Source organism: Nicotiana tomentosiformis, chromosome 3 (assembly GCF_000390325.3).
Source record: "Nicotiana tomentosiformis chromosome 3, ASM39032v3, whole genome shotgun sequence".
Classification (NCBI taxonomy): Eukaryota; Viridiplantae; Streptophyta; class Magnoliopsida; order Solanales; family Solanaceae; genus Nicotiana; species Nicotiana tomentosiformis.
In genome coordinates, this window is record NC_090814.1 from 136,701,414 (window position 1) to 136,712,775 (window position 11,362).

Below are 11,362 nucleotides of genomic sequence, written 5' to 3' on the forward strand. Positions count from 1 at the left end.
GAACCTCCACCAGCAGTTAAATCACAACTAGATTCAATGTTCCGTCAAATATCTTTGAGACCGAATTTACCACCAAAATAATAAATGTAATGATTATGCTGGAGACTGATGATATATGGACATCAAAATAGTATAAAGGACCTAATTACACCAGAAAGCTTGAAAACTGGTGATTAAAATGATGAAGAACTAGGGATATCAAAGTAGAAAGGATTTGATTGCACTTTACACGAATATAAGGGATTTCTTTCAGGGTTAACTGGAAACTAAGCCAAAGTGAACAAAATTTTTTAGAGTAAAGAACATTCATCATCCTCGCAGGCAAACAGTTCGTCAAGCTGTTCATCTGTCCACTGAAGCTGTGACACCTTCGACACAATTGATTGTTTGTAATCCTTAACTTCATCAGCTATCTGAATTTCTGGATCAAAGTGGTTCTTCGTTGAACCAGCTCTTTTGTTCCCCGGAGAGAGGGAACCCGGAAAATTCTCTTCCATTTGCTGATTATTGTTTTCGTGGAGAGTCCCTCTGTTTCTGTCTGTTCCTTCAAATCCTTTGGCAGCACTTTGCATCTGCTTGTGACATTCTTTGTCTACAATGGATGTCTCATTGGAGGTTCTAATTTTGTTGCAAATGTAGCTACTTGGAACTAGATTTTCCTTGTCCATTTGAATCTCCTTATGCAAACTTCCACCTGCAAACATGCATTCTGTGGTCCTATGATCTATGATTTCTTCAACAGTTTCTTTATATGGGATGGAAATCTTCTGTAGTGCACAAGCTTTTCTAGCAGAGGCTGATAAGTTTATATATGAAAATAATTAGCCAGGTGAAATAGTAGAAGCCTTTCTCATAAACCATTAATAGTGCTACTGTCAAAAGAAAATCCTCCTAATATACAGACTTGGCATAGTACAATAAAAAGAACGGAAAAAGTCCAAATATGCCCTTCTACTATACGAAATTGAACACATTTGCCCTTCGTTAATACTTTAGCTCAAATATGCCCTTACCGTCACATAGTTGGTCCATATATGCCCTTAGAGTTATACAGGTGGCCCATATATGCCATTTTCGAAACGGAATCCACCCAAACCAATTAACTCTTTCATTAATTGTATTAAAGTGTATTACAAACACTATTTCCTTTTCATTAGTACTTTTTTTCTTTACCTTTCTCTTTTCTTTCTTCTTTTTTTTTCTTCTCTTTTTTTTTTCCTTTTGTCTTTCTCCCTTATTCGATTTCCTCAATTACTGATATCTTCTCCATTTTCGTCACCAATTTCACTTGACAAAACTCATGAATTCCAATTACTAAGAAAATTCTCCCATAAGAATATTTTAATAGATCATATGTATGTCAATTTTTTAATTTTTACTGAACATATATTTAGTTCTAAAAAATTTAACAAAGTAAGATTGAAATAATATTTATATAACAAAAAACCCAAAATCCAACAAAACCGAACAATCCAAACCGATATAATGGGTTTGGTTTGGTTTTGATAAAAACCGAACCAACCCGTTCCATGTACACCCCTAATTTACATAGTTAATAAATAAAAAATGTCCAGCTGAAAAAAGATGAAAAAAGACTAACAACTCAAATTTATAACACTACAACTTGAACTCTAGGCTTTTAATCATTAAATTATCTTTCTGGAAACAATTTAAATATTTTGGTCTTTTGAGTATTGTTAAAGGTTGAGATGTTTTTATTATTTTAAAGTTTAAACCATAATTTTTGGAACAATTTAATTTCGTTTATTTAGAGGGACAGTGAAATTGGAACTTGATTACCTTATGGAAGAATTTTCTTAGTAATTGAAATTCATGAGTTTTGTCAAGTGAAATTGGTGACGAAAATGGAGAAGACATCAGTAATGGAGTAAATCCGATAAGGGAGAAAGAAAAAGGAAAAAAAAAAGAGACGAAAAGAAAAAAGAAGAAAGAAAAGAGAAAGGTAAAGAAAAAAAAGTACTAATAAAAAGGAAATAGTGTTTGTAATACACTTTAATACAATTAACGAAAGAGCTAATTAGTTTGGGTGAATTTCGTTTCGAAAAGGGCATATATGGGCCAACTGTGTAACTCTAAGCTGGATCAGGGGATTCTCTACTTGTGTAAATGGGCTCTCCACTATTGACATCTCACATATTTTATACGCGGATGATACTTTGATTCTATGTGATGCTGCTGTTGATCAAGTTCTTTATCTTAGAGTGATTCTTTTGGCTTTCGAGGCAGTGTCGGGTTTGCATATCAATTATCTAAAGAGCCATTTGTTTGCTATCAATGTGGTTCCTAATATGCAACTTCTGGCTGATATTATGGGTTGCAACATCGGTTCTCTTCCTGCAAATTATTTGGGCCTTCCTCTTGGGGCCAAATCTAATGCTATATCTATCTGGAGTGATGTGTTAGAGAAATGCGAGAGAAAGTTGTCTACTTGGAAAAGACAATATCTCTCACTGGGAGGGAGATTGGTGTTGATCAACAGTGTTCTGGATTCTTTACCCACTTACACCATGGCTCTTTTTCCAATGCCTGTAAGTGTCTCCAAAAGGTTGGATAAATTTCGTAGGGACTTCCTTTGGCAAGGTAACAAAGATAGGAGATGCTTTAACTTAGTCAAGTGGAACACAGTCATCAGAAGTAAGAAGTTTGGAGGACTGGGGATTAGGGATTTGAAGGCGCATAACAGTAGCCTAATGTGTAAGTGGATTTGGCGTTTCAATCAAGAAGAAAACTCTCTCTGGAGGGCTGTAATTAGCTCCAAGTATGGTTTTCTTGATCCATGGACCACCAAACCTACTCCTACTCCTTTAGGACTTGGTATCTGGAAACATATCAGGATGTTGCGGGATTTCTTCATGTTGCACTCTTCAATAAAAGTGGGCGATGGTAGAAAGACTAAATTCTGGCATGATATTTGGCATGGCAACTCTCCTATTAAAGACAGCTTCCCAGACCTTTACAGAATCACTTCCTCGACAAATGCTCTCATTTCGGACTTTAGATTGGATCATGGTTGGCACATCAATTTCAGGAGAAACCTAAACGACTGGGAGGTGGATAGGTATCTGAGTCTCTTGGACTTTCTCCATAGATCCTCTTCTTCTTCTCCTGCGCCTGATTGCCTCATCTGGACATCAAATTGGAAAGGCACATTCTCGGTGAAATCATGTTATGTTATTCTGACACAATCTAACCCACTAAATACTCCTTGGCCTTGGAAACCCATCTGGAAGAGGCTGGCCCCTCCCAAGGTTAAATGTTTTTTCTGGTTGGTATCTAGAGAAGCTTGTCTCACACAAAGCAACCTACAGAGAAGGGGTATGCAACTTGTCAACAGATGTGTGTTATGTGAAGAGCAGCTGGAGGACGTCAACCATCTTTTCCTCCACTGTAAATTTACCTCCCAAATTTGGGACCTTTTCCTCAATATCTTGGGCATTTCTTGGTGTATGCCCTTTTCAACTCTTCGGTTGTTGCAAGGGTGGCACAAATTAGATATTCAACGACCTTCTATCAAAATTTGGAATACTATACCTGCTGCAATTTGGTGGTGCATCTGGAAAGAGAGAAATGATAGGTTGTTTGATAGTAGGAAGAATAGAGTTATTGATATTAAACTCAACTGTATTGTTTTGCTTAGTTTTTGGTGTAACATGGCAGATGTACGTGTTTCTGACACTTGTGCCATGTTTGACTTTATTAGCACACTACACAATTTGTAACGTAGTTTCATTTCTTGTAACCGATCCAGCAACTTCTTCTTGCTGGTTTTATTATATATAATGCTCTTTACCGATCAAAAAAAAATATATATATAGACCAACTATGTGGCGGTAAGGGCATATTTGAGTTAAAATATTAACGAAGGGCAAATGTGCTCAATTTCATATAGTACAAGGGCACATTTGGACCTTTGCCCTAAAAAGAAATATCAACCCTCACCAATTTCAGGATCACTGTGGTTGACTTCATATGCTGTTGAGCTGTGCATTGATGGAGGTCCACTTTCCTTGCAGAAAACCTGAAGGTATGGAACTTGAAGCTCTTAACTCAAAGATTTATCAATCATGAATTCATGACGCAAGTTTTTTATAAGTCGATCATGATACAAGATTATGATTATGAACCTTATGTGGTACCTAGTGAGTGTGCATAAGAGGCTAAGTGCTCACCTACAATACCAGATTAGAGAATACAAGAGAAAGAATACCAACTTACAGGAGTCTTCATCTGAAAGTTTGGGCAGGTGAAGAGGGGTTTTGTGTGTGTGTGGTTGGGGTGGGTTGTGGGGGGGGGGGGGGGGCGCTATAGAATGTTATTACACGGGATGAAGGGGGATACTCATATTTGGCAGAATAATGCCTCAGGCAACCACGTCCATCACACGGGCAAAGTAACATAACCGCTTATGCAGACTATTTAGGCACACAGAGTATGGAGATCACGAACAAATAAACGGTGATACTACTATTAATCTGATAGTCCTCAGCACGACTTCCACCAATTTTTTACATTTACTATGCAAGTTGCGTTAAGAAGAGATGAGGTCAATTGACAGTGAAAAGATATAGTTTCCATTTTTTGTTTAACTTGAATTTTGAAACACAAAACCTTATCCATATAATACGTGGTGGAGCGATCAATAAATTTTGCCTACATGGGGACCTGATGAAAGCACCTATATAACACTTTCTCTAGCAATTGTTGTTTCATAAAAAGAAATGAACCAAGCCTATGATCATTTATGTGTCAACATACAGGATTTATAGCTGGTGCTTATAATTGAGCTTTATGATCACATGGAAGGCATTCCCAATGGAACCTGGTTTTTCATCCCTAAAACACAACTTCTGACATGGAACTACAAATCAGTACATGATTGGGGGGAAGCTGGTTCAGCTAATTGCAGACATATAACTTCATGAAACAAATGAAAACAAATTTCACACTTATATGTTTTTCTTCCTGAAAGATTGCAGTCTTAGTGATAGCTATGCATGGATGTAAGAATTGCTGTTACAAAATAGTAGGCTAAGCATGTGCACCTTTGTCAGATTCCCGAGTGTTATGTTAAGATAATACGATGAACTTGAAGTTGAAGGGCAAAACACAGCAACCTGGAATTCCAAAATTAGGTAAATAGTTTTAAAGTCAAATGTGGATATATCGCACATTATGTTCCATATGCTTTTTAAAGTAACATGGAGAAGACAAGTGGAGCCTACACCTCTAACCAAGAGGTTGAGTTTTGACTCTTGAATGGAGCCAAGAGGTTGGGTCTTCGAGTAATATACCTTTTGTAGTATCAAAACTGAGCCAATGCAAATGTCCTTTCCATACTGACTCTCATTAAGTACTTTGTGATGAATGCTAGCGCCAATTGAACCTGTAGGATCCTAAATTTGGAACTAATTAAATCAGTCGCAACTTTGGCAAACTCCTTCCAGTGTTATCAGCATTATGCTCGAAAGAACTGTACCTTCAAAGTCACCATCAGACCGCCAAGACCATTATGTGTACAAGACTTAACAACCGCCACAACCTAACAAAAACAATAATTGCCAGGAATTAGGGCTATCGCGAAAACAGAGTTCACAATACTGACTAATAGAAGCCAAAAGGCCTTTTGCACTCTTTATGGTGATATTAGCTTTTATCTCATCATATATTCTTACCACTGAGACAGGCAATAGGAAAAATAAGTTATACAAGTAGCTGACCATCTATATATGTATGCATCGAAGAGTAAAATTACTTGAATTAAAACTTCATAAAGACTATCAGAAAATGTACAATCTGGGACCCAGTACTTCAACTATGGTCCCATTTCTCTCTGGAAAAGAGCATTTGCTGTTTTCATTTTTCTAATACTCGCTCTTTTCTCAAGTGATATGGCACTATTATTATTTGAAGGATCAGATAAGTTTTTCTTTGACTATCATTTCTGTACATCTTTCTAAATACTTTAGTTATAGAAGACTACTTACCTTTTACCAAAATTTTCTAAGTTAGTACATTGTATTTCAAAATATAAAAATTAAACATATGCCTCCAATTGAGACCAATAATTGTATGGTTTAACATCGTAGTCAAATGGAACAGTTACCTTCATTTTCTAATGATGCCTTTATCCATGAATAGAGTAGGGAAAAAGTTAAAATACCTGATCAACCCTAGAAGCTTTTAGGCATTTATTGACAGAGCTCAAAGGCGTACAAGGATTTATTCCGTTCTCCGTACCTGAATAAACATACACGTACACCTAATTCATGAAAAGATTGACCAAAAAAAACGAAATGATAATAGTACCAATAAGCAAAAGCTCAAATCCCTAATATACATACCAACAAATTCAAGGGCACGACGCCATGGATTGGATTGGAAATCATAGTCGAAGTCGGAAGAATTTTCGACGGCTCTCCTAATATACTCTTGCGTAGGTATCAGATTATCACCTTGAGAGGTCATGAGACTATGAGATTGACGATCGTAAGTTCGTTGGATCATTGCAGCTTGTACGGCACCTGCCGGTCCGGGAATGAAGCGTTGAGGCGGCGACTGTAACTGATGTTGAGAATTTTGTGATTGTGAGGATTCGGAAGATTGAGAAGACGGCGGCAGAAGCGGCGGAGAAGTTGAAGTGGAGGTGGAGAGATTAGAGTTATGGTGGAGACGCTTACAAGGGCGGAGGAGAGAATGGAGGTCAGAATCGTCTACATCCAATGCTTCCCATGGCTCCATCCTTGCAGTACAATCTTTTGGAGGGAAAATCAGGAGAGGCCAGAGACTAACGGGATGGATTTTGTAGAGCTGGACTCCCACGGCCCACTGTCACTCTTATTCAGTGGACTTGGCCCATGGTCCCGTGAAGGCCAGCCCAATATCTATGACTGTTGCAACTCAAACTATAGATAGAGATATATAGCGAAAAATTCATAAATAGCCATTTTACGCCTAGTCAATCAAATTTAGCTACATAATCAAAAGTCAACCTTATTTAGCCATTAAATTAGCACGAAAAACTATTATTGACTAAATTACCCCTACTCTATTTATAAATTTACGCAACACGACCTCACACTCTGTTTCAGCAGAATATTGCGGCGTAATCTACAGATTGAAGTAAGCTCTCAATTATTCTTCTGATTCTTCGAATTTTCTGGTTTGATCTCAATGCTTTAATCTGTGCTAATCTCGAATTTTCTCAATGCGTTAATCTGTGCTTAATTGTATAATATATTTTCTTGTTTGTAATACAGATCGTAACTAATAAAATCTGCATTGTTCTGATATTATTATAAATTTCATATGAAAAATATTTATTCTGTACTTAATTGTATAATATATAAATATAATTTAATTTAAAGTAATTTATGATGTTCTATAAAAGTAACTGACAAGAGTGGGTTGCTCTAGTGGTTAGCACCCTCCACTTCCAACCAAGAGGTTATGAGTTCGATTCACCCCAAGAGCAAGGTGGGGAGTTCTTGGAGGGAGGGAGCCGAGGATCTATCGGAAACAGCCTCTCTACCCCAGGGTAGGGGTAATGTCTGCGCACAAACTATCCTTCCCAGACCCCACTAGTGGGATTATACTGGGTTGTTGTTGTTGTTATGATGTTCTTTAAAAAATAACATATGCTATAGTACTGGAGGTATCTTTAATTCAAAACCACAAAATATAGCATAAAATGGTGCAGAACAAAAATCCAGTATATAATGCTGGACTTTACTTAATTAATATCTAAAACTCAGAAACTTCCAGCTGATTATACTGGAAGTATCTGTGATTCAAATAAGAATAATATATCTAAGTTTTTAAGGTTCCACTAATGTCTTGAATAAAATGCTAGACTTTTATGATTACATATGTCAAAACTATAAAGTCTGCAGCATATAGTACTGGAGGTATCTTTAATTCAAAACCAAAAAAAATACTGCATAAAATGATGTTACAGTGCTTGATTCAAAATCAGAACAAAACACAAGTATAATATGCTGGATCTTTCTGAATTAATATGTAAAACTCATAAAATTCCAATGTATTATACTGGAAGTATCTTTCATTCAAACTACTACAAAAAATTATGAATAAAATGGCATAGAACAAAACACCAGTATAAAATACTACACTTTTCTTAATTTAATATGCAAAACTCAGAAAATTCCAGTAGATTATACTGGAAGTATCTGTGATTCAAACAAGAAGAAACACATCTAAATTTTTAAGGTTTCCCTAATGTTGTGAATAAAATGCTAAACTTTTATGATTACATATGTGAAAGATACAAACTGTGCAGCATACAATACTGGAGGGATCTTTAATTCAAAACTAGAAAAAATAATACATCAAATGGTGCAAAAAGATAACCCCAGTATAATATGCTGGATTTTTCTTAATTAATATCAAAAACTCAGAATCTTCCAGCTTATTATACTGAAAGTATCTGTGATTCAAATAATAGATTAGAGCTTTCTGAATTGATATATAAAACTTATAAAATTCCTAAAATCTAATTATTTGTGTACATTAAATGCAAGATGCATTACAAATTTCTTGATTATTCCTTTCGATGGCAAATGGACACCATATTACAAGTATTTAGATCATAAAATAATGCTCCTGCTTATAAATGATGGGACTTCATTTGAAGAATTCATGAATAAGATTTTTCAAGTTATGGAGTTCGACAAGAATAAGTTTGAAGCAACAATATGGCTTAATATCAATCTAGGTACTGTCAAGGGAATACACGTGACAAAAGATGAAGAACTTACTTCCTGTACGATACTTTTAAGAAACGATCCATACTACAAAGGTTCCAAATTTGTTGTTGATATATCAGAAATACTTTCTGAAAATATTATTAGAGATCAACAACAAGAAAGTAATGCAATAATGGAGATTGACAATCAACAGTTATTGAAGGGAACCACATATGTTCCAGAAGAGCAACTGATGTTGATTTCTGAAATACCAGAAGAGCAAGACATTCCGATTTATGAAATTACAATGGAAAATAAGAGTGTAATTCCTATAGAAGATCAACACTTTAAAACACTAGACACAATTGAAGGGAAAAAAATTAAATCAAAAGGAAAGGCAAAAGAATCCACATTAATAATACTAAAGGAAAATTGTAACGACCCGGCCGGTCGTTTCGAGAGTTATAGCCCCGTTTTTCCCACTTCTACTTCTTTTTGTGTTATTCAGCTATATTATATTATATCGGGTTAGTTGGTTCGGGTCCGGAAGGAACTCGGAGTAAATTGAGACACTTAGTCTCTTAAGTAGAAACTTAAGTTGGAAAAGTCAACCGGATATTGACCTATGTGTAAACGATCTCGGATTTGAATTCTGATGGTTCTCTTAGCTCCGTTAGGTGATTTTGGACTTAGGAGTGCGTCCGGAATATGATTTGGAGGTCCGTGGTAGAATTAAGCTTGAATTGGCGAAATTGAAAATTTGACGATTTCAGTCGGCAGTGAGTAGGTTCGTAGTGTCATTTGTGGTGTGTGTGCAAAATTTGAGATCATTCGGACATGGTTTGGTTGGTTTCGACATCGGTTGCCGAATTTAGAAAATTTAGAAGTTCTTAGGCTTGAATCCGAGGGTAATTTGGTGTTTGGATGTTGTTTTGAGTGATTCGAAGGTTCGACTAAGTTTGTATGTTGATATATGACTTGTTGGTATTTTTGGTTGAGGTCCCGAGGGCCTCGGGGTGATTCCGGGTGGTTAACGGAGTTGTTGAAGTTGGAAAATACAGATGGAGCTGCTGTTCTGGTGTGTCCGCACCTGCGGATTGGGAACCGCAGGTGCGATGATCGCATGTGCGTTGAAGGCTCGCAGATGCGGAAATGTTCACAGATGCGAAGAATGGGTCGCACCTGCGGGCTCGCAGGTGCGAGGAGACTGCCGCAGGTGCGAAGTCTGGTCAGCTAAGTGGAATGCGCAGGTGCGCACCTGTGTCCGCAGATGCGGAAGCGCAGGTGCGAGAAAGGGTCCGCAGGTGCAAAAAACCTGGGCAGAATCCTTAAATAGAACCCTTCGTGAATTTTGGTCATTCTTCACAATTTCAACTCGGTTTTTGGAGCTTTTGGAGGGGTTTGAAGAGGGAATCAAGGGGATTTCGTTGAGGTAAGTTAATTGAGCCCTAATACTTGTATATATGGTGATTTTCCGTTGTTTAATCATGGTAATTAGTGAAAATAAGGGGTTAGGGCTTGAAAATTTTGGAAAAAGTAATTTAAGGATTTGAAGGACCAAACGATGTCATATTTTGATGAATTTGGTATGGTTAGACTCGTGAGTGGATGAGCTTTCTAGTTTTGTAGATTTTGTTGGATTTTGAGACGTGGGCCCGGGGGCTGGGTTTGAGCTAATTTCGGGTTTTGGTCTAATTTTGTAGTTTTTCTTGTGGAATTCATTCCATTTGCGCGTATTGATGGTATTGTACTGATTGTGAATAGATTCAGAGCATTTGGAGGCTGAGTCCAGAGGCAAGATCATTGCGGGTTAGAGAATTGACCGGTTTGAGGTAAGTAACGATTGTAAATCTGGTCCTGAGGGTATGAAACCCCGGATTTCGTATCATTCTATTATTTTGAAGTGACACACATGCTAGGTGACGGGCGTGTGGGCGTGCACTGTTGGGGATTTGTGACTTGGTCCGTCCCGTCGCAACTGTAAAGTTGCATACTTTGTTGAAACCATTGATACTTATATGTTTTAGAAAGATTTTCTGTAAATTGGGCTGAATGCCATGTTTGGGCCTTGCGCCAATGCTGTTTGGACCCTTATGGGCTGTTTCTTACCATCCTCTCACTGTTTTTGATTGAAAATTCTATACTCAATCATGTTTATACTTGTTTACCGCATAACTCAGTTTTATGACTCTATTTTGATGCATATAAATATTTTGAGCCGAATGCCCTGTTTTACTGAAATGCCCGAGTGGCTTGATTTGTGAGAATGAGTGTGGATCGGGGCTGCCTGCCTGCAGCATACTTTATGACCGAGTGAGGCCGAGGGCCTGATTTGTGAGGATGAGTGTGGATCGGGGCTGCCCGCCTGCAGCATACTTTATTATTATCGCACGTGAGTTGTCCGTACAGATTATAGCACTTGGGCTGAAGGAGCCCCTCCGGAGTCTTTACACACCCCCAGTGAGCGCAGGTACCTACTGAGTGCGAGTGCCGAGTAACGAGTGCTGAGCGACTGGAAGGCATGAGTGATTGTGAGGTATACCTGAGTGGCAAGAGTGATTGTGAGGTATGCCCGAGTGGCACGAGTGACTGTGAGGTTTGCCCGAGGGACTGTATATGAGTGATGTTTTGCCCGAGGG

The 11,362-nt window shown here is 37.6% G+C and overlaps 1 protein-coding gene across 3 annotated transcripts; it reads right to left on the reverse strand.

Annotated features, from left to right (window-relative positions):
- Positions 1-153: 153 nt before the first annotated feature.
- Positions 154-6,888, reverse strand: LOC104086199 (uncharacterized). 3 transcript variants are annotated; one of them, XM_009590400.4, is made up of 7 exons: positions 6,363-6,888; positions 6,182-6,258; positions 5,498-5,560; positions 5,313-5,414; positions 5,064-5,135; positions 3,961-4,039; positions 154-694 (listed from the first exon to the last, which is right to left on the reverse strand). In XM_009590400.4, the coding sequence occupies exons 1-7, from the start codon at positions 6,757-6,759 to the stop codon at positions 291-293; spliced, it is 1,194 nt and encodes a 397-aa protein (XP_009588695.1). In that variant the 5' UTR covers positions 6,760-6,888; the 3' UTR covers positions 154-290. The 3 variants fall into 3 exon arrangements, with proteins under 3 accessions (XP_009588695.1, XP_070053801.1, XP_009588694.1); XM_070197700.1 differs by having other exon boundaries at positions 154-796; positions 3,955-4,039; XM_009590399.4 differs by having other exon boundaries at positions 154-796; positions 6,363-6,887.
- Positions 6,889-11,362: the final 4,474 nt, after the last annotated feature.

What these genes read in the sequence shown, in the direction of transcription:
- LOC104086199 (XM_070197700.1), bottom strand. Translation starts at nt 6,759, where the DNA reads ATGGAGCCATGGGAAGCATTGGATGTAGACGATTCTGACCTCCATTCT. An exon ending in TCGTGCCCTTGAATTTGTTG is followed by an intron (nt 6,259 to 6,362) that starts GTATGTATATTA and finishes ATGTTTATTCAG; the next exon opens with GTACGGAGAACGGAATAAAT. An exon ending in AAGCTTCTAGGGTTGATCAG is followed by an intron (nt 5,561 to 6,181) that starts GTATTTTAACTT and finishes TGTTTTTGTTAG; the next exon opens with GTTGTGGCGGTTGTTAAGTC.